This window comes from Salvelinus sp. IW2-2015, linkage group LG15 (genome assembly GCF_002910315.2).
Source record: "Salvelinus sp. IW2-2015 linkage group LG15, ASM291031v2, whole genome shotgun sequence".
Taxonomy (NCBI): domain Eukaryota; kingdom Metazoa; phylum Chordata; class Actinopteri; order Salmoniformes; family Salmonidae; genus Salvelinus; species Salvelinus sp. IW2-2015.
In genome coordinates this window covers 36637635-36661536 of record NC_036855.1, presented here as the reverse complement: position 1 = coordinate 36661536, position 23902 = coordinate 36637635, and the positions used below count along the sequence as shown (strand labels likewise).

At 42.5% G+C, this 23902-nt stretch overlaps 1 protein-coding gene across 1 annotated transcript in view; it reads left to right on the top strand.

Annotated features, from left to right (window-relative positions):
* ipo11 (importin 11) overlaps nucleotides 1–23902 on the top strand; it is a 245206-nt gene that overhangs the window by 132820 nt on the left and 88484 nt on the right. The window contains exon 23 of the mRNA XM_024001611.1: nucleotides 12504–12664. Within this exon, the coding sequence (XP_023857379.1) occupies nucleotides 12504–12664 (161 nt within the window). The remainder of the gene's footprint in view (nucleotides 1–12503; nucleotides 12665–23902) is intronic.

Sequence of the window (23902 nt, the reverse complement as noted above, 5' to 3'; positions counted from 1 at the left end):
GTAGCTAGCTCTCCCAATTCAAGACCCTGCAATCACTTTATGCCTTATTGTATGTCTCTCTCAAATATCAATATGCCTTGCATACTGTTGTTCAGGCTAGTTATCATTATCATTGTTTTGGTTTGCAATGGACCCCGTAGTTCCACTCTCCGTACCTCTGATACCTCCTTTGTCCCACCCCCCACACATGCGGTGACCTCACCCATTGAGACCAGCATGTCCAGAGATACAACCTCTCTTATCATCAACCCAGGCCTGGGCTTGCTCCCGCTGTCCCCGTGCCCACCATCACCCTGTCTGCACATTATGCCCAGAATCTATTCTACACGCCCATAAATCTGCTCCTTTTATTCTTTGTCCCAACGCTCTAGGCGACCAGTTTTGATAGCCTTTAGCCGCACCCTCGTCCTACTACTCCTCTGTTCCTCGGGTGATGTGGAGGTAAACCCAGGCCCTGCATGTCCCCAGTCACCCTCATTTGTTGACTTCTGTGATCGAAAAAGCCTTGGCCTCATGCATGTCAACATCAGAAGCCTCCTCCCTAAGTTTGCCTTACTCACCGCTTTAGCACACTCTGCCAACCCTGATTTCCTTGCCATGTCCGAATCCTGGCTTAGGAAGGCCACCAAAAATTCTGGGATTTCCATACCAACTATAACACTTTCCGTCAAGATAGAACTGCCAAAGGGGGAGGAGTTGCAATCTACTGCAGAGATAGCCTGCAAAGTTCTGTCATACTTTCCAGGTCTATGCCCAAACAGTTCGAACTTCTAATTTTAAAAATTAATCTCTCCAGAAATAAGTCTCTCACTGTTGCCGGCCTGCTACCGACCCCCAGCTCCCAGCTGTGCCCTGGACACCATCTGTGAATTGATCGCTCCCCATCTAGCTTCAGAGTTTGTTCTGTTAGGTGACCTAAACTGGGATATGCTTAACACCCCGGCAGTCCTACAACCAGCTTGATGCCCTCAATCTCACACAAATCATCAAGGAACCCACCAGGTACAACCCTAAATCCGTAAACATGGGCACCCTAAAGAGACATTATCCTGACCAACCTGCCCTCCAAATACACCTCTGCTGTCTTCAATCAAGATCTCGCGATCACTGCCTCATTGCTGTATCCGCCACGGGTCCCGGTCAAACGACCACCCCTCATCACTGTCAACGCTCCCTAAAACACTTCTGCGAGCAGGCCTTTCTAATCGACCTGCGCCGGGTACCCTGGAAGGATATTGACCTCATCCCGTCAGTTGAGGATGCCTGGTCATTCTTTAAAAGTTACTTCCTCACCATATTGAACAAGCATGCTCCGTTCAAAAAATGCAGAACCAAGAACAGATATAGCCCTGGTTCACTCCAGACCTGACTGCCCTCGACCAGCACAAAAACATCCAGTGGCGAACTGCAATAGCATCGAAGAGCCCCGCGATATGCAACTGTTCAGGGAGTCAGGAACCAATACACGCAGTCAGTCAGGAAAGCAAAGGCCAGCTTTTTCAAGCAAAATTTGCATCCTGTAGCTCTAACTCCAAAAAGTTCTGGGATACTGTAAAGTCCATGGAAAACAAGAGCACCTCCTCCAGCTGCCCACTGCACTGAGGCTAGGTAACACGGTCACCACTGATAAGTCCGTGATAATCGAAAACTTCAACAAACATTTCTCAATGGCTGGCCATGCCTTCCTCCTGGCGACTCCAACTTGGCCAACGCCCCGCCCCCCCGCTGCTACTCGCCCAAGCCTCCCCAGCTTCTCCCTTTACCCATATCCAGATAGCAGATGTTCTGAAAGAGCTGGAAAACCTGGACCCATACAAATCAGCTGGGCTTGACAATCTGAACCCCCTATTTCTGAAACTGTCCGCCGCCATTGTCCGCCCTATTACCAGCCTGTTCAACCTCTCCTTCGTATCATCTGAGATCCCCAAGGATTGGAAAGCTGCCGCGGTCATCCCCTCTTCAAAGGGGGAGACACCCTGGACCCAAACTGTTACAGACCTATATCCATCCTGCCCTGCCTATCTAAGGTCTTCGAAAGCCAAGTCAACAAACAGATCACTGACCATCTCGAATCCCACCGTACCTTCTCCGCTGTGCAATCCGGTTTCCGACCGGTCACGGGTGCACCTCAGCCACGCTCAAGGTACTAAACGATATCATAACCGCCATCGATAAAAGACATTACTGTGCAGCCGTCTTCATCGACCTGGCCAAGGCTTTCGACTCTGTCAATCACCATATTCTTATCGGCAGACTCAGTAGCCTCGGTTTTTCTAATGACTGCCTTGCCTGGTTCACCAACTACTTTGCAGCACAGAGTTCAGTGTGTCAAATCGGAGGGCATGTTGTCCGGTCCTCTGGCAGTCTCTATGGGGGTACCACAGGGTTCAATTCTCGGGCCGACTCTTTTCTCTGTATACATCATGATGTTGCTCTTGCTGCGGGCGATTCCCTGATCCACCTCTACGCAGACGACACCATTCTATATACTCTCGGCCCTTCCTTGGACACTGTGCTATCTAACCTCCAAACGAGCTTCAATGCCATACAACACTCCTTCCGTGGCCTCCAACTGCTCTTAAACGCTAGAAAAACCAAATGCATGCTTTTCAACCGTTCGCTGCCTGCACCCGCACGCCCGACTAGCATCACCACCCTGGACGGTTCCGACCTAGAATATGCGGACATCTATAAGTACCTAGGTGTCTGGCTAGACTGCAAACTCTCCTTCCAGACTCATATCAAACATCTCCAATCCAAAATCAAATCAAGAATCGGCTTTCTATTCCGCAACAAAGCCTCCTTCACTCACCGCCGCCAAACTTACCCTAGTAAAACTGACTATCCTACCGATCCTCGACTTCGGCGATGTCATCTACAAAATAGCTTCCAATACTCTACTCAGCAAACTGGATGCAGTTTATCACAGTGCCATTCGTTTTGTTACTAAAGCACCTTATACGACCCACCACTGCGACCTGTATGCCCTAGTCGGCTGGCCCTCGCTACATGTTCGTCGTCAGACCCACTGGCTCCAGGTCATCTACAAGGCTATGCTAGGTAAAGTGCCGCCTTATCTCAGTTCACTGGTCACGATGGCTACACCCACCCGCAGCACGCGCTCCAGCAGGTGTTTCTCACTGATCATCCCTAAAGCCAAAACCTCATTTGGCGCCTTTCCTTCCAGTTCTCTGCTGCCTGCGACTGGAACGAATTGCAAAAATCTCTGAAGTTGGAGACTTTTATCTCCCTCAACAACTTAAAAAATCTGCTATCCGAGCAGCTAACCGATCGCTGCAGCTGTACATAGTCCATCTGTAAACTACCACCCTATTTACCTACCTCACCCCCATACTGCTTTTATTTATTTACTTTTCTGCTCTTTTGCACACCAGTATCTCTTCTTGCACATGATCATCTGATGATTTATCATCCAGTGTTAATCTGCTAAATTGTAATTATTCGATTTATTGCCTACTCATGCCTTTTGCACACATTGTATATAGATTCTCTTTTTTTTTCTACCATGTTATTGACTTGTTTATTGTTTACTCCATGTGTAACTCTGTGTTGTCTGTTCACACTGCTATGCTTTATCTTGGCCAGGTCGCAGTTGCAAATGAGAACTTGTTCTCAACTAGCCTACCTGGTTAAATAAAGGTGAAATAAAATAAAAATAAATAAAAAATAAATGACAGACTGAAAAGAAAAATACAAATATTAACAATAAAAAAAAATCTAAACATCCATCCTGTATGCAACAAGGCACTAAAGTTGTACTATGAAAAAACAAGGCAAAGGAATACACTTCCTGGCCTTAATGCAAACGCAACACATCACTGAGTAACTGCCTCCTTATTTTCAATCATGGTGGTGACTGCATTATGGTATGGGTATGCTTTATATTGGCAAAGACTAAAATAAAAAGAAACGGGATGGAGTTAAGCACAAGTAAAATCCTAGAGGAAAACTGCTTTACACCAGCAACTGGGAGAGGAATTTACCTTTCGACAGGGAAATGACATATTCCTCAATCCAGGTGTGCAAATACTCAGCTGTAATCACTGCCAATGGTGTTTCTAACATGAATTATACAACGGGTGGGTCTAATCCTGAATGCTGATTTGGTTAAAACCGTATTCCAGCTGGTGTCTATTCCACAAGTTAACACCGGTTGAATCTATGACGTTAAAATGCCTATTTCTCTGTTCCATCTGACTGCAATCCACTGTATCATCAGCCCAGCCAGGGAATTTATAAACTTGATTTCCACTATAGAAAGCATCTTGACATTATCTCACATTTCTTTTAGACTAATATTTAGTTTTCATCAGAGGAGATTTGTATAAAACTTGCTGTCTCTCCGGTATTTGCAACATTGTTCCAATATTCAAATTCGACCTCCAGCTCTCCCATAGTAATGAACATGGTCGGGAGTGAGGACGAGACTGACAGACAGGCATCGCTTCTCAGCCTGTCGAAATCATGAATCAGCTTGCGTCATTTTTATGGATACAAAGAAATGTCAATTGAAAAAAGTTTAAATGAAGTGCAGCTAGTTTGCAGTCTTTCCAGCTTCAGTTTGAATTGATTTTGTTAGCTGTGTTGTTGGCTAGCTCCTCTGAACATTTTGTCCTGACGAGTGAGCATACTTTCTATGCCAGGTGAAATCGCGGCTCAATAGCTCATTGTTATGGATGTATCCAAATGTCACTCGAAAACCGCTTATGCAAATGCAGACACTTTGCTGTTATTCTGGCATATTCTGCACCTTTTGACATGACTTTAAGTTAGCTAGCAACCAAGGGATAAGAATGTTGCCAGCCGGTATGGCAATGGAAAATTTAGAACGAATGACTGGGTCGTGTCCATAGATACAGAACAAAAAGACTGAACGACCGGGGTGCGTCTCTGGCAACCGAAGCGATGGCACTAATGACCAGCCGGCTTGTGTAGCGACCCTCGATTTGTGTCGGGACGATCTTGTGGAAGGATGAAATAGTGTGAATAAATTAATCAAAAGAACGTTATTTTATTAGTATTTATTTTTACCCCTTTTTCTCTCCTATTTCGTGATATCCAATTGGTAGTTAGTCTTGTCCCATCACTGCAACTCCCGTACGGACTCAGGAAAGGTGAAGGTCGAGAGCCATGCGTCCTCTGAAACACGACCCTGCCAAGCCGCACTGCTTCTTGACACACTGCTCGCTTAACCCGGAAGCCAGCCACACCAATTTTTCGGCGCGCATGTGCCCGCACCGCCACAAGGAGTCGCTAGAGTGCGATGGGACAAGGACATCCTGGCCGACCAAACCCTCCCCTAACCCAGATGACGCTGAGCCAATTGTGTGCCGCCTCATGGGTCTCCCGGTCGCGGCCGGCTGCGACACAGCCTGGCATCGAACCTGGGTCTGTAGTAACGCCTTAGACCGCTGCGCCACTCTGTAGTCACAAAATAATGTTTTTAACGAAAATGTCAATCATTAGTTTAATATGTTGGTAACCCGTTGTATAAAAGTGATAATGGCTTCAAAGCCGTTGTTTGGAGGATATATTGGCTCGGTTTGCCAAATTCGTCTCGGGCCTAACACCCATTCCAATATATCCTCCAAACACCGGCTTCTCTGGCATTATCCCTTAATTGACTAGGGTGAAGACTTATCAAATCAAGGAATATTAGTGTTTTTTATTTTAAATTTTTTATTCCACTTTGGCATTGGTGTTTTGTGTAGATCGTTGACAACAAAAAAATACAATTAAATACATTTTTATCCCAATGGGTGGGTCTGGGCCCACTCGTGCCTATGCCCCTGTAACTACGGCACTGCTTGAAAAATAGCCAGGCCCACCCACTCAGATTGAAAAAAAATCTACAAATGCTCTTTACTTGTTCCAAACAATAAATTATTTGTCTTTTTACCTAAAAATGCAAACACCATTAGATATAATTCATAGCAAGCAGTGCACTGGTTTAGTTAGATTTGATTAAATAGAATAACCTGTAATGACATTAACTCTCAAGTGATGGATTGCCAAGAAGAAGTAACTGAAATCCACACCCCCAATAAGCCAACGAATATGACTGCATTGAGGGATATGTCACTGCTTCTATGGCTATATTTAATGTATTTATTTAACCTTTATTTACCAGGTAAGTTGACTGAGGACACATTCTCATTTACAGCAACGACCTGGGGAATAGTTACAGGGGAGAGGAGGAGGGATGAATGAGCCAATTGGAAGCTGGATATGATTGCGGGAGAGCCAGATTGGGGAATTTAGCCAGGACACCGGGGTTAACACCCCTACTCTTACGATAAGTGCCATGGTATCTTTGGTGACCACAGAGAGTCGGGACACCCGTTTAACATCCTACCCGATAAACTGCACCCTACACAGGGTATTGTCCCCATCACTTCACTGGGGCATTAGGATATTCGTTGTTTTTTTTACCAGATCAAAGAGTGCCTCTTACTGGCCCTCCAACACCACTTCCAGAAGCATCTGGTGGCCCCTCCAGCGACTGACCAGAACCAACCCTGCTTAGCTTCAGAGGCAAGCCAGCAGTGGCCTGCAGGGTGGTATGCACCATGCCACTGCCAATTTCATTTGTTAATTTAGCAAACAAGACAACTCATAATTCAGTGCCTTTATCACAGCCAACACACCTATATTTTAGCTTACATTTGTTTTCAAAATGCTAAATAAATAGCATGAGATTAGCTATAAAACTGCATATTTTCGTCTCTGCCCCATGRCAAAATGTGTAGAATTGCAGGAAATTGGCTTTAAAATGGCAACATTTTCTCTCAGCCTCATGGCAAAATGTGTAGAATAGCATGAGATTAGCTATAAAACTGCAACAACAACAAAAATATTTGTCAAATGGCAAAATGTGTAAAATTGCAGAAAGTGTGCTGCCTTCCCACCCAATCACAAAACATACCCTGCGTGGTGATACTCAGCACGTAACAGCAGTACCAGCTAAAACTAAAAACCAGCTAATCAGTTGCGAGTCACATTAACAATAGAAGTTATTGTTTTCTAATCCATTTTCGGATAAATAATTTTTGTTGCATGTTAGTGATAATTATTTCAGACATCGATAATGTTTCTTTATTTTGTTGCTGTGGTCACCTGCGCCTGTCGCCCTCTTGTGAACACACTTGCCGCTTTCACTAGAGAGACAAATGGTGTACTAGGCGGGGAACTCTGCTCTATTCCGCTGGCTGTCTGAAAGAAAAGCGCTTAAGAGTAACTTACATTTTAATTGGATTTCAGAGTTTATTTCAATAGCTCATATAGCTCTATGTGTAATATATTGATGATAGGAAGGAATGTCTCAATCTATTCATGTTTAATAGGCATAGTGAGTACTGTAGAGCCGTGTCTCTGGAGGCCAACTTGGTTAAGTGAGTGTTTGATCTGCATGGGATTAGTAGCGCCTCCATGACTGTGTACTTAGGCAAGGTGCCTAACCTTATCGCCAGTGGTGATTATGTGTACGTAAGTGATGTGTATGAAGGGGCCAGTGTACAGAATCAATTAGCTAATTATCTGGTCGGACACATTCACTCGCCAAGCTCTTAGGTCATACAGTGCCTTCAGAACGTATTCATACCCCTCGACTTATTACACATTTTGTAACTAAATAGTTTAAATTGATTATAATTTAAAAAAAATCTAATTTACACAAGTATTCACACCCCTGAGTCAATACATGATAGAATCACCGTTGGCAGCGATTAGAGCTTGGAGTCATTATGGGTTAGTCTCTAATTAAGAGCGTTGCACACCTCGATGGTACAATATTTGCACATTATTATTAAAAAGATTATTCAAGCTCTGTCAAGTTGGTTGTTGATCACTGCTAGACAGCCATTTTCAAGTCTTGCCATAGATTTTCAAGTAGATTTAAGTCAACACTAACTAGGCCACTCAGAAACATATGTCGTCTTGGTACGCAACTAAAGTGTATATTTGGCCTTGCGTTTTAGGTTATTGTCCTGCTGAAAGTAGATTTTTTTTCTCCTAGTATCTGTTGGAACCAGGTTTTCCTCTGCTTGTGCTAAGCTCTATTCCGTTTCCTTTTTATCCTAAAAAACAAACCTCTGTAGTCCTTGCCGATGACAAGCATAGCCATAACATGCTTAAAAATAGGAAGTGTGATTCTCAGTGATGTTGGATTTGCCCCAAACATAATGCTTTGTATCCAGGACAAAGTTGATTTCTTTGCCATGATTTTTGCAGTTTTACTTTAGTGCCTTATTGCAAACAGGATGCATGTTTTGGAATATTTTTTATTCTGTACGGGCCTTCTTTTCACTCTCTCATTTGGGTTGTTGATCCATCCTCAGTAGAAAACTATCACAGCCATTAAACTCTAACTGTTTTAAAGTCACCATTGCCCTCATGGTAATATCCTGATCAGTTTTCTTCCTCTCTGGCAACTGAGTTATCTTTATCTTTGTATCTTTGTATCGACTGGTTTACCTGTATCTTTGTATCGACTGGTTGTGTTGATTCACCTTCCAAAGTGTAATTATTAACTTCACCATGCTCCAAGGGATACACATTTATATTTTTACCCACATGCCAATGGGTGCCCTTTGCGAGGCATTGGAAAACCTCCCTGGTCTTTGGGACTGAATCTGTGTTTGAAATTCACTGCTCGGCTGAGGGACCTTACATATAATTGTTTGTGTGTGCTACAGAGAGGAGGTAGTCATTCACTGTCAAACACTGTTTTTGTCCATGGAACTTATTGTGACTTCTTAAGCAAATGTATACTCCTGAACTTAATTCCACTTTGACATTATCGGGTATTGTGTGTAGGCCAGTGACACAAAATCTCAATTTAATCAATTTTTAATTCCGGTTGTAACACAACAAAATGTTACCGTTTCAAGGGTTGTGAATACTTTCTGAAGACACTTTATATATTCATGAAGCTAGCAGGGTTGAGATGCTGACTAAAAAGCTGCCTTGCATACATTATCATCATTAACTGCATGTGGAGAGAGCAGATGCTATGAAATACATTGCCCACATTAACAACCTGTGCACAGCCCGCAAGCCCATTCAATCCAGTCCTGGGGAGGTTTGAGTTCAAAAGATTGGGGAAATGTATTATTTTATTTCCAAATAACTGCCCTTTTGACAAACAAATATGTCTGGAAAGAAATCTGGCGGCCCTCCGCTGAATTTTGAAAACCCTGATGTGGCCCTCGAGCCAAAATGATTTGTCACTTACACTACGAATGCACGTCGCATACATTATTACTTGTAGCTTGAATGGGAATGAGCATCGTATTCAATGGCAATACATCTTTGCCATTATATCCCTCTTTCTTACAGGAAATGTAGGATTTGTACATTCACATATTAATTTCCTTTTTTATCCAGGTTAGAAGTGCCCTTGATATCTATCGCTCACTGCTTTGAGAATAGAGGGAGTCCACCAGCTAATTAAACTGGCCTGTACTACATCTCTGTAAGGAAGATTCAGACAACTAGGCTAATGCATCCAACAACAACAACCTACAAAGTGCAGGGGAGGTTTATTTCTTTGTTAATTCACCGTATGACGCGCGCCAACAAGGGCGCATCAGATTTGTTGCGATTATTTTCCTCCTTCCGGTCCATTCACAAACGAGCAAAATGTTGTTAAATACGAATAAAATGTGTCATAACTATTAAATAACATGCACACAATTTGAAATATATGTTCACTCATATATCCCTTTCATACACAGACCCAATTCCCACTATTTTACCATGCCTACTGATATTTATAAAAGTGGTATACCTGCAAGAAAGGGGTTCATACAAACATTTCCTTATGCTTGTGCTTCTGTTGGAACTAGAAGCACAAGCATTTCGCTACACTCGCAATAATATCTACTAACCATGTGTATGTGACTAATAAAATTTGATTTGATATTTTTTATAGGTAACATACCTCATCTTCTGTCTGAAATTGGTAATAGAGAATGCCTTGTGGTGTTAGCTTTGTGGCACAACAGATTCCAAATATCCTAATGTGTTATCTACATTCAACATATCGGCACGGTTTACATTTTTTTTGCTAATATGCTAACTAGCTAACACCACCATTCMTTCTCTGTGAAAATGCTAATGCTAACTGACGATTCAAATTCTGTTCACATAATTTAATAGTTTTGACAAATATAATTAATATTTAACAAAGTTTTACTTGTTTGTCAATCGGCCAGGAAGGAGGAAAACAATCACGTTCGATCAGGAACTGGATCAAGTGGGTRGGGCGTCAAAAGCTGGATAGATCTTTATTTTAAATTATTTATTGTTGCTAACAGAATTTGATTCCACCCATAACCTCAACCCAAAGTGAGTCTGTCTGCAGTGTGACCGAGGCTTGAAGTGGTACCAATCAATATGCCGGAGTGGCCTACACTACGTCCCTATAGGCCCTGGGGGAGAAATCCAAATTAGTGCACTATAAATGACACAACCTTAGTATCTGGTAGGTGAGTCATAGAATGATGTATGATTTGTATCTGATATGGTCAGACCCTTGAGAAGAGCATGTCGGTCTAGAACCTTCCTATTTCTTGATTAGCAAATAGATGCGCACAAAATATCCTTGAGTGGGAGCAAAGTGCTGTCTACTGGATAGTGAGAGCTTGTTTTAGGGGGCTTACAGAAGGGCCCAGAGAGGGAGAGAGAGAGGGAGAAATAGACCGACAGCATGAGAGGGAAGAGAGGACAAATTCTGGGAAGGGAGAGGAGAGGGAGGGGATTTGAAAGGGTAAGAGGTGTGTGTTTCTGGGGATGCAAGCAGACTGCTATTCCAGGCGTTAGGAGCGGTAACCCTGTCACTTCACATTACCGTCAGACACAAGCTTCCTCTGTGTGTGTGTGTGTGTGTGTGTGTGTGTGTGTGTGTGTGTGTGTGTGTGTGTGTGTGTGTTGGGGGTGGGGGGTTGGATCAGCCACCATGACACTCCACATCACTGTTAAATTGAGCTCCTCGCGGCAATCTAGGAAGAGTTTGCTGACATATACACACACACCAGTATGGCTCTGTGACTGTGGTTAGTTTAGTTATTGCACATCTATGGAAAGAAACCCTGTCAAAAGCAGCTCTTACAAGCCCACAGTGAGTCACATGATGAACAACAGGGTTACAGTAGCTGGGATCCATAATGATTAGTAAAGGTTCGTCATTAATCCCATCATCATGTATTTCTCATTTATATGTTAATTCCTAGTGGCTTGAATACTGTCTGGGAGTAGCTATGTTCCATAATGATTAGTAAAGGTTCATCATTAATCCCTTATTCATGTCTTTCTCATTTGCATTTTAGTTCCCTATTGGCTTGAATTGTTAAAAATATGCAGATTCCCGTATCAATTTCAATTAGATTTATTGATTGCTTTGTTGTACAGCTTTCTACTTTGTCTCGTCGATGTCCTGTCGTTTGCTCCTTTTCTGTGGCGAGATGCAGATTTTCTTGATAGGATTAAGGCTCCGAGGKGTCCGTCCCAATAGGCACCCTATTCCCTATAAATGCACTACTTTTGACCAGAGTCCTATGGGCCCTTGTCAACAGTAGTGCACTATACATAGGGAATAGGGTGCCATTGGGGACTCAACCCCGCTCTACTATACCTTTCTGCGCGGATTAACACTTAGGGCTGAACAGAGTAAAGAGAATGTAAATAATAATTGACATGAAAATAAGATTGTTGGTGATTTAGACAAGTTTGTTACACATAATTGATCAGCGCTAATAATCCAGAAACATAAACACACAGCTGGAGTCTCTACCTCGTGAGCGTTTGTGTTTGCTTCAATCACTGAACTGCAAAACTCCGTCACTAATCAGGTAGATGTGGAAAACACACTGGTTTGGAAAACACCAGGCACTCGGGCCTAACGGCTATGTATCGCTCCAGAAGTGATTCGATGCTAGTAATAATGTTAGTTATGCTGCCAATGTAAGTGCAGGGCGTTTTTGAATCATTGAGATGTTATGTTGGAGAATGTATTTGTTATCATGTTAGCCCCGCTCGGTGCTGTAGTTAGGCAGGCTTGCAGGAGTGTGGTGTTTTGCAAGACATAGCAACAGTTATTTTGATTTATTTTACTTTTATTTAAACCAGGAAGGGTTGAGTTTCTCCAAGTGTTCTTGACTAATGTTGGATCGTGGACTGCATGACGGCCTGGTTTGTTCAAGCCCTTGGCTGTTCAAAATCTGCTAGTGAGTCAAATCATTGAGACTCACGATATCACTTGGTTCCTAGCACCGACACGAGACATGGATCTGGGCAGTGGATGTTGATATTCCCTGGGTCTGCTGAGGGGTGGCATCCTCAAGAGCATCCATCCCTTAGTGCCAGGCCAGCCTCTCAGTGCCTGGTGAGATAGGACCTTGCACACTGTAAAGCACACAGAGATTAGGAGTCTGTCTGGCTCATCTGTCCCTCCCTCTAATGTGATGTGTGTTTATCCGTTTCAGAGATGAGCTCAGAGAACCTGAGGACATGCTTCCAGATAGTCAACGCCTACATCTACCTGTCAGCTACTGACTTCCTACAGAACTATGCTGAGGGCCTGTGCAGATCCTTCTGTAATCTACTCAAAGATATCACCAACGAAGGACAAGTCCAAGTTCTGAAGGTAGTGTGTCTGTGTGCCCGCGCTTGCACCCTTTTGTACATTTTCTTTTCACTCTGTTTTACTCTCCATTATCGATGCGCCGGTCGGCTTTAGGAATTTAATCACGGCTTCTCTGAGAATTGTATTTCTGGGAAAACTCCACTTCTAACACGACTACGCTGCTGCCTAGCATGAGCCCCGAAGAGGGAGAGGCGGGGGAGCGAGGAGAGCGCGCTCTATAGTAGTGTTTCCCAAACTCGGTCCCCCCCCCGGGTGCACGTTTTGGTTTTTGCCGTAGCACTACACAACTGATTCAAATAATCAAAGCTTGATGAGGTGGTTATTTGAATCAGGTGTGTAGTGCTAGGGCAAAAACCAAGACATGCACCCGGGTGGGCAGGACCGAGTTAGGGAAACACTGTTCTAGAGGAAGAAAGAGATTTGTGGTTCTTGTATCCATTCTGTGATCCCTGCATCCCTCTCTTCTCCAATACTATACATTACGGGGCTGGAGGGGAGTGGGTCGAGAGCTTCAAGTTCCTCACTGTCCACATCACTAAGGAATTAACATGGTACACACAACAACACAGTCTTGAACAAGGCACGACAGCGCCTCTTCCCCCTTAGGAGGCTGAAAAGATTTGGCATGGGCACTCAGATCCTCMAAAATAGTTCTACAGCTGCACCATTGAGACTATCTTGACTGGCTGCATCACCGCTTGGTATGGCAACTGCTTGGCATCTGACCGCAAGGTGCTACAGAGGGTAGTGCGTATGGGCCAAGCTCCCTAGCCATCCAAGTTCTCTATATCAGTCGGTGTCAGAGGAAGGCCCTAAAAATTGTCAGAGACTCCAGCCACCCAATTTATAGACTATTCTCTCTGCTACCGCAAGGCAAACGGTACCGGAGCACCAAGTCTGGAACCAACAGGACCGTGAACAGCTTCTTCCCCCAAGCCATAAGACTGCTGAATAGGTAACCAATAGCTACCGGGACAATCTGCATCGACTCTTTTGATTTTTCACAGACTCTGCTGCTGCTGTTTATTGTCTTGTTGCCTAGTCACTTTATCCCTGCCTATATGTACATATCAACTTCAATTGCCTCGTACCCTTGCACATAGACTCGGTACTGGTAGCCCGTGTATATAGCCAAGTTATCGTTACTCATTGTGTATTTATACCTCATGTTATACTTTTTTCAATTTTTCTCTCTGCATTGTAGGGAAGGGCCCGTAAGTAAGCACTTTACTGTTAGTCTACACCTGTTGTTTACAAAGCATGTGAAAAAATTACATTTGCTTTGATTTGGGGGCAGTATGAGCCAAGAGTAATGTACTGCACCAGTAACTGTGCAAGGTTTTGGGGCTCTATCAGCAGTGAGAGTTAACTAATTCACACTAAAAACAACAAGCACAGTGTTACTTGAACAAAGCAACTGCCAAAGTATAAGGTCACTCTAATTGTACTGCCCAGTAGGATGCAAAGGTTGTTTCGCTCTGGGCACAGCCTGTCCATAAAACTAATAGTTCAAATGAACATTGTACAGTAATGGGAGACCAATGCTGGTTTAATCTAGCTGTGGATGAGGACTATGTTTGATTTCCTCTTGATATCTCGGTGGGCCAAAGACTAAATAAGACAACATATTTTACAAAGAAACAAACAAATGAGCTCTATCTACATATTTTCCCTGCCTCCCCCCCAGCCTGTGCGTACAGTATGTCCATCAGTGTAACAGGGCAGTGAGGGGAAAAACCTCTCCCTGTACCAGGAGTCAGCCTTCTGCTGTTAACATTTTATTTGATAAAATCAAAGAGGGAATAACAAGGCTGTGTGCTCTTTTAATACTGCATTGTATGGTTCACCCTGATAGCTAACTCCCTCCCTACTCATCTCCGCTTTCTCGCTCTTCTCCTTTCCTTTGTTTCCGTCCTTTTCCTCTCCATCTTTGCTTCCATCCATCCATTTTAGAATTTAATGGTGCCAAACATATGGAAACCATGATTTGATTCCATTTATTCCAATCTGTTCCAGTCATTACCATGAGCCCGTCCTCCGCTTTAAAATCCCACCAGATGCCACTGGTCTCAATGTATACTGAACAAAAATGTAAATGCAACATGCAACAATTTCAAAGATTTTACTGAGTTACAGTTCATATAAGGAAATCAGTTAATTGAAATAAATTAATTCGGCCMTAATCTGKGGATTTCACATGACTGGGCAGGGGCGCAGCCATGGGTAGGCCTGGGCGGGCATAGGCCCACCCATTTGGCAGCCAGGCCCAGCCAATCAGAATGAGATTTTCCCCCACAAAAGGGCTTTATAGACAGAAATAATGTGCAGCACCCCCTCAGATGATCCCGCAGGTGAAGAAGCTGGATGTGAAGGTCCTGGGCTGGCGTGGTTACACATGGTCTGCGGTTGTGAGGCYGGTTGGACGTACTGTCAAATTCTCTAAAACAACGTTGGAAGCGGCTTGTGGTAGAGAAATGAACATTGAATTCTCTGGCGGAGATTCCTGCAGTCAGCATGCCAATTGCATGCTCCCTTAAAACTTTAGACATCTGTAGCATTGTGTTGTGACAAAACTGCACATTTTAAAGTGGCATTTTATTGGCCGCAGCACAAGGTGCACCTGTGTAATGATCGTGCTGTTCAATCAGCTTCTTGATATGCCACACCTGTCAAGTGGATGGATTATTTTGGCAATGAAAAATGCTCACTAACAGGAATGTAAACAAATTTGTGCACAAAATGTGAGCGAAATAAGCTTTTTGTGCATATGGAACATTTATGGACTCTTAGCTCATGAAACATTGGACCAACACTTTACATGTTGTGTTTATATTTTTGTTCAGTATATACTTGGTGATCTGGTTTCTAAAGTGATTGATGTGGTGTTCATAGCTGCATTGGCTTGTTCAGTGGGTTTGGGAGGCTGACGGGAACTTAATGAGAGGGGAGGACTAGAGGGAAGAAGAGAGAGTAGGAGAAGGATTAAGGGTGAGATGAGGTGGAGATGTGTACAGACTTTGGTCAGCACTGTCGATTTGGGAGTCGCCCCTCGGAGCAACGGGAGAGTAAGAGGGAAGGAGGKAGTGAGAGGAGGAGAAGGGTGGTGTGTGGTGGGCTCTGAAGGACAGAGTTGTGCGTGTCTGTGTTTTTTCTGTGGGGACAGTGTCAGCCACTTGCCTCCCTGTTGAAGAGGATGACTGAGGATGACTGAGGAGGAAAAGCAGCTCAAGTCTGCGATGCCAGTGTGAGAGACAGAGAGAGAGGCTGAGGCCAGGCACCGTGCTGCTGTGTCCCGCTGGCCCCTGTGAGAGAAGGAGAAGGCAATAGAAAGAGATGGGGAGAGGAAGTGAAAGAGAGGGAACAGAGAAGTGGGGGAGACAGAAAGAGTAAAAGAGAGAAAGTCGGGGAGATGGAGAGAGTAAGAAAGAAATGCATGAGTCTCGGTGTCAGATTACAGCCACCTGTTTGACTCCACTGCCATCTTGGATCTAGAGTGTGGAACCAGACAATCCTTGTATTCAGAAGAAGGCCCACATCTCTCTTACCTCAGTTTGTTGCCTCAGTGGCCATTTGGCAATAGAGAGTGTCTAGTTCATTTTTTTAATTGAGCGTGTGGAATAGTTCTAGATTAAAAATGTTTTAAAATATATGGTACTATTCTGTGAAAGCTTCTCTCCCTCCCATCCTCTTTCCCGCTCTCCCTCCATTCCCCATATAATCTTCATCAAGCACTATAACAAGCCATTACASAGAGTGTACAAAACAACTGCTCTTTCCATTACATACTGACCATGTGATTCCAKGTGAAAGCTATAATCCCTTATTGATGTCACTTGTTAAATCCACTTCAATTAGTGTAGTTGATTAAAGAAGGATTCTTAAGCCTTGAGACAATTGTGACATGGATTGTGTATGTGTGCCATGGGCAAGACAAAAGATTTAAGTGCCTTTTGAACAGGGTATGGTAGTCAGTGCGGTTTGTGTCAAGAACTGCAACACAGCTGGGTTTTTTATGCTCAACAGTTTCCCGTTTGTATCAAGAATGGTCCACCACTGTGGAACGCATTGGAGTCAACATGAGCCAGCATCCCTGTGGAACGCTTTCGACACCTTGTAGAGTCCATGACCCGACGAATTGAGGCTGTTCTGAGGGCAAAAGGTGGTGCAACTCAATATTAGGAAGGTGTTCGTAATGTTTTGTACACTCAGGGTATATTTACCTTGAAGAGCTGTGATGTCTGGGTGTCTCAGTGGGAAATGCAAAAAAAAACACTTCCAATTTTCACATGCATATTAATACATGTGTGAAATAAGGCAAATATAGGCACCTACCAAATTATTATTACACATATACACACCAGTGGAGTCTCCTCAGAGAAGGATGGGGAGGACCAAAATAGTGAAACATATAGTGAATATATTCACGTCACAAAATAATTTATTTAAACACACTGTTTTTGCAATGAAAGTCTACAGTACCCTCAACAGCACTCTGTTAGGTAGCACCATGGTGTAGCCGGAGGACAGCTAGTTTCCATCCTCCACTTGGTACAAAACCATGGCTCTCACCCCTTTCCATAGACTTACACATTGACAACTTCTGGAGGACATCCTCCAACCTATCAGAGCTCTTGCAGCCTGAACTGACATGTTGTCTACCCAATCAAAGGATCAGAATGAGTATAGTACTCAAAGCATAAGCTAAAGCTAGCTAGCATTGCAGTGCATAAAATATGGTGAGTAGTTGACTCAAAGACAATAGTTGAACAGAGAGAGCAAGAGAGAGAGCAAACTAGCTAGAGCTAGCTAGTTAAAAAAAAACTTCAGTTCCTTAGCTAGCGAATGCAGCTAGCTAGTTAGGCTATTCAAACACCCAGCTTAAACAGAGACGGATGTTATGTTAGCTAGCTGGCTRTGGCTATCCAACACTGGAACTTTTCCAAGTCAAGTTTAGCTTTTGGTTTTATTCAGGTATAACTGGTCATCTGCTTGCATGCTCACTGTACTGCATGATTGTAGCGGGTTTACTAATGCATTAGTTCTAGTAGCGATGTTGACTAAGACGTTAGCTAATATGGTGACAACGATGTAGGCTGTGTGTAGCGGTTAGCGGGTATGTTATAAAGGTTTGGCTTGGAAAGTGTTTTTTGCCTGGTCACAGACAGCTGATGTGTTGTGCACTGAATTCCACAASCGAAGGGAAAAGGTGAAAGGAGGAGAGTACGTCGATGCGAGAAGGAATTAATGAGRAAAGTGATCATGCTGTTTGTATGTGGCTGCTATGAAAGGGAACTGTGTTTGCGTGTGATCAGGGGTGTATTCATTATGCYGATTATGTTGAATAACGTTTCTTAAACGGATAAATATACCTGAATTGGTCCAATAGAAACTCTCTTTTGCAAATGTTGGACTAATGATTACATCCTAGATCAGCTAGCTGCAGGCAAGAGTGTACAAGGCGTTATTGAATGTGTCACTGTCTTTCAACTTGATTACTCATCTTTCTCTCGTCCTCTGTACGTGGTAAACTTTCATTCATAGGCTAGATTGTAGCAGCCTTATGATGGGTTTAGGAAARATTTGTAGTAACTTGTAGTAATCATGTAGTAACTTAAAACTATCGATGTTACATTAAGCTGAGTGAATGGAATATGAGTGACAGTCATCCAATGTTCTGTCAGAAATAAGGCCATGCTAATATATATTTTTTAATTATCTTAAACGGCACCGACCGCCACTGACACACCATTTCTGAGGAAGGGTAGGGTGGCTACAGGAAGTGACTCTTAGTGACGCTAATTAACTTGTTACTCCTCCAGTGCGGTTGTCGATAGCAACAGAGCAGAGGTGATGCCACTCGCTGCTAATTGACACACAAATTGATGAACAGAGACGCTGCTGTGTTTTTCTCAGCTAACGAGGGGAACTGAGGCAACTGATTGAGGTCAGAGATGTATATTTATAAATATGTCTAAATATATGGCTCTGGTCGAAGTGTTTTTTCTTTCTCATCCTGTTGTTAGTTGTTGTTGGTGCTGTTTTTGCCTCTAGATCATTCTATAGGTTAGCTAGTTGATCCTGTCGTGCTGTTAACGTTCTACTGACGTCACGTCTACGGAGCACTATTGTCTACTACAGGAACTGAGTTGATGTGCAGCATGTCTGTATTTTACCAAAAGTTTCACATTCAGTGACTTGTTGGTGAAGTCATCACGTGTACATTGTTTTAAAGATCAGTTTGTTGACAGTAGTCTCGATAATAGCGTTTACTGTAGCCTCGGTAAAAGCTTTTAATATGATGTTACTCCTAAAAAGTTGATAGCTGAGACGTTATTTAGAGACCAGAAAGGTTTCGACAAACATGATTCTAGATATTTATCCATATTGGAATATAATGTAGAAACACTCTACGTTCTTCTTAGTGAAGGGACATCCATCTTGCCTGCTTATCTTCCACTTTCCATGGGTTTGGAGTTGAATATTATGTCTATTAATGTATGTTTAATAATGTTTCGCCTTTCTATGCTTTTTAGTAATAGACTTGACCTTTACCATTCCAATATACAGGAGCCTATAATTTCTTTAGAGGTCTTGCTCACCCTCCAAAGTGCTGCATACATACGTGCAATTCGTTAACTTGGAAAAGCTCTTAGCCGCTCAGCCGTTACCACGTTGACAACCTACATCGTCATTCATTACCTCAAATCAAAAAAGCCAGCTTGCTAACTGTCATTTCTCTCCAACTTCAAACGCAATGAGGGAACTTTAAAAGACTGATGGCATGGACTATTTTTCCCATTATGATTTTGATATGCCTCCATATGTCTGGCATGTTTTGTTCTGACAACATGAAAAAAATGCTGTTATTGTTATTGAAGTTAAGCTCCCCTGGAAAATACTAGGAAAGAGAATTATTAYGCTGGAATTACATTACCTGGTTGTGTGTGAATTTGTGTTGTGTGTTTGTGTAATCTCTCGTGGAAAGATTCTGCGTGTAAACCGAAGTAATTTGTCGGGACTGAATTAGTGATGGGGGAAAAGTCTATAGTTAAATATCTCAATATTATTTTGGCTGATATTATATTGATTATTGACACTTTGTTTTTTSTTMTTCKAGGTAGCGTTAGCTAGCGCTAGTCAGTTGTCCCTGACCAAAACGCCGGTATTTTTAATCCTATAGTTTATTTTCCATTTTATTTTAAAATAGTGAGCCAATATGTTTTCAGCACTTTTATTTCCATGACTGAGAAACTCCTTTTCTCATCTCTCTGCACCAGATATACACCGATTGTACAAAACATTAGGAACACCTTTATTAATATTGAGTTGCACCACCTTTTGCCTCCATAACAGCCTCAATTCGTCTGGGCATGGACTCTACAAGGTGTCAAGCGTTCCACAGGGATGCTGGCCCGTATTGACTCCAATGCTTCCCAGTTGTGTTAAGTTGGCTGGATGTCTTTTGGGTGGTGGACCATTCTTGATACACACAGGAAACTGTTGTGTGAAAAACCCAGCAGCGCTGCAGTTCTTGACACTCAAACCGGTGCATCCACTGCCATACCCGGTTCAGAGGCACTTCAATCTTGTCTTGTCCACTCAATGGCACACACACACACACACACACAATGGCATACATGCACAATCCATGTCTCAAGACTTAAAAATCATTCTTTAACTTGTCTCCTCCCCTACGCTGATTTGAAGTGGATTTAACAAGTGACATCAATAAGGGATCATAGCTTTCACCTGGATTCACCTGGTTAGTATACATGGAAAGAGCAAGTGTTCATAATGGAACCAACACTTTACATGTTGAGTTTATATTTTTGTTCAGTGTATATGTATGTATGTATGTATATACACTGAACAATAATATAAACACAACATGTAAAGTCTTGGTCCCATGTTTCATGAGCTGAAATAAAAATCCCAAAAATGTTCCATAAACACAAAAAGCATATTTCTCTAAAATGTTGGGCACAAATCTGTTTACATCCTGTGAGTGAGCATTTCTCCTTTGCCAAGATAATCCATCCCCCTGACAGGCGTGGCATATCAAAAAGCTGATTATCCTCTTCTGGATAGGACCCTCCATCTCAATTTCAGCCAAAAATGACATACCCAAATCTAACTACCTGTAGCTCAGGACCTGAAGCAAGAATATGCATATTATTGATACTATTTGAAAAGAAACACTTTGAAGTTTGTGTAGATGTGAAATKAATGTAGGTGAATATAACACAATAGATCTGGTAATAGATCAAACAAACAAAAAAGTGTTTTCTACATATAGATTTTTTTCTTCTTTGAAATGCAAAAGACATTGACATAGGACATTGACAGGAAGCTGGGGATAATTTAGATGTTGTTCACAACAGGGCAACATGAGAGAGTGAGAGCTACATAATATTTAGTACGAAGTGTCCCTCACGAGTTTCCCCAAATATACCCAAGTGGCCGACTCGGTCAATTGATACATTTTCAAGTACATAACTACAGAGAACATAAAATGCTATGGTAATCAAAATGTACGTTTACACACCCAGGAATGTCATAAATAATGAATCATTAGCTTCCCTACATAAAAGGTACTAACATGAGATGTAACGAGAACACTGATCCRATGCCTCCCAACACACAACTGCAAAGAATACAACGATGCCTCCCCGCTGTACTCTTTTGGCCCTGAGGCACATTCAGGTCTGCAGTTATGTATTTTGGCAGGTGAACACCACTGGTGGCAGGAGTAGAGGGGACAGAAGGCGCTGCAGTGGACTTTGTGCCGTAGTCGGCAAGCTCCTGGATGTGCAGCTCTCTGAAGGCTAGCTGTGTCATGGGGGTCTGTCCACAGCTCTTAGCCATTTCCTTCTGGAGGATGAATGCATTCACCACAGCAATGTCGATGAAGTGATAGAACAATGTCTTGTACCATTTCATTGTCTTGTGGAGAAAATTGTAGTAGCCTATCACCGCGTCTGACATATCCACACATCCCATGCTCTTGTTGTAATCCTTTACATCATCTGGAATGGGGCCATTTTTCTTGGTCCATGCCCCATTAGCGTCCTCACATGCCTACAATTGTGTGTGTGTGTGTGTGTGTGTATATTCTACAATGTAGAATGTATGTGTGTGTGTATATATATATATATTCTACAATGTAGAATATGTGTATATATATATATTCAACAATGTAGAATGTGTGTGTGTATACTATATATATATATTGTGTGTATATATATATATATATATATATATATATATTATATATATATATATATCAAAAATGTAGAATATATGTATATACAGTGGGGCAAAAAAGTATTTAGTCAGCCACCAATTGTGCAAGTTCTCCCACTTAAAAGATGAGAGAGGCCTGTAATTTTCATCATAGGTACACTTCAACTATGACAGACAAAAATGAGGGAAAGAAATCCAGAAAATCACATTGTAGGATTTTTATGAATTATTTACAAATTATGGTGGAAAATAAGTATTGGGTCACCTACAAAGAAGCAAGATTTCTGGCTCTCACAGACCTGTAACTTCTTCTTTAAGAGCCCTCTGTCCTCCATTCGTTACCTGTATTAATGGCACCTGTTTGAACTTGTTATCAGTATAAAAGACACCTGTCCACAACCTCAAACAGTCACACTCCAAACTCCACTATGGCCAAGACCAAAGAGCTGTCAAAGGACACCAGAAACAAAATTGTAGACCTGCACCAGGCTGGGAAGACTGAATCTGCAATATGTAAGCAGCTTGGTTTGAAGAAATCAACTGTGGAGCAATTATTAGGAAATGGAAGACATACAAGACCACTGATAATCTCCCTCGATCTGGGGCTCCACGCAAGATCTCACCCCGTGGGGTCAAAATGATCACAAGAAAGGTGAGCAAAAATCCAGAACCACACGGCGGGACCTAGTGAATGACCTGCAGAGAGCTGGGACCAAAGTAAAAAGCCTACCATCAGTAACACACTACGCCGCCAGGGACTCAAATCCTGCAGTGCCAGACGTGTCCCCCTGCTTAAGCCAGTACATGTCCAGGCCCGTCTGAAGTTTGCTAGAGAGCATTTGGATGATCCAGAAGAAGATTGGGAGAATGTCATATGGTCAGATGAAACCAAATAGAACTTTTTGGTAAAAACTCAACTCGTCGTGTTGGAGACAAAGAATGCTGAGTTGCATCCAAAGAACACATACCTACTGTGAAGCATGGGGTGGAAACATCATGCTTTGGGGCTGTTTTTCTGCAAAGGGACCAGGACGACTGGTCCGTGTAAAGGAAGGAATGAATGGGGCCATGTATCGTGAGATTTTGAGTGAAAACCTCCTTCCATCAGCAAGGGCATTGGAGATGAAACGTGGCTGGGCTCTTTCAGCATGACAATGATCCCAAACACACCGCCCGGGCAACGAAGGAGTGGCTTCGTAAGAAGCATTTCAAGGTCCTGGAGTGGCCTAGCCAGTCTCCAGATCTCAACCCCATAGAACATCTTTGGAGGGAGTTGAAAGTCCGTGTTGCCCAGCAACAGCCCCAAAACATCACTGCTCTAGAGGAGATCTGCATGGAGGAATGGGCCAAAATACCAGCAACAGTGTGTGAAAACCTTGTGAAGACTTACAGAAAACGTTTGACCTCTGTCATTGCAACAAAGGGTATATACAAAGTATTGAGAAACTTTTGTTATTGACCAAATACTTATTTTCCACCATAATTTGCAAATAAATTCATAAAAAATCCTACAATGTGATTTTCTGGATTGTTTTTTCTCATTTTGTCTGTCATAGTTGAAGTGTACCTATGATGAAAATTACCCTGTGATTTAGATTTTTTTTTTAGATTTATTTAGAATTTTCTGTAGATTAGTAAAAATGTATAAAAATCTGTTTTCATTTTGTCATTATTGGGTATTATATGTAGATTGCTGACCTTTTTTATTTWYATTTTATTTTAGAATAAGGCTGTAATGTAACAATGTGGAGAAAGTCAAGGTGTCTGAATAGTTTCCCGAAGAACCTATTTCTTGAGGTTGTTTGGCATGTAAAATGACTTTAAGGTGAATGACTGTCAATGCAATTACATGCTTAGTTCACCACTGAAGGAGAGGACACAGTTGTCACAAAAGATCAGAGGTATTTTCGGGAAGGTAGAAAGAAAGTMATTTGAGCAAAACATTTCAGTGAATCGATGATTCGTAACTTTTCAATAGATTTTTCTGACCGATGC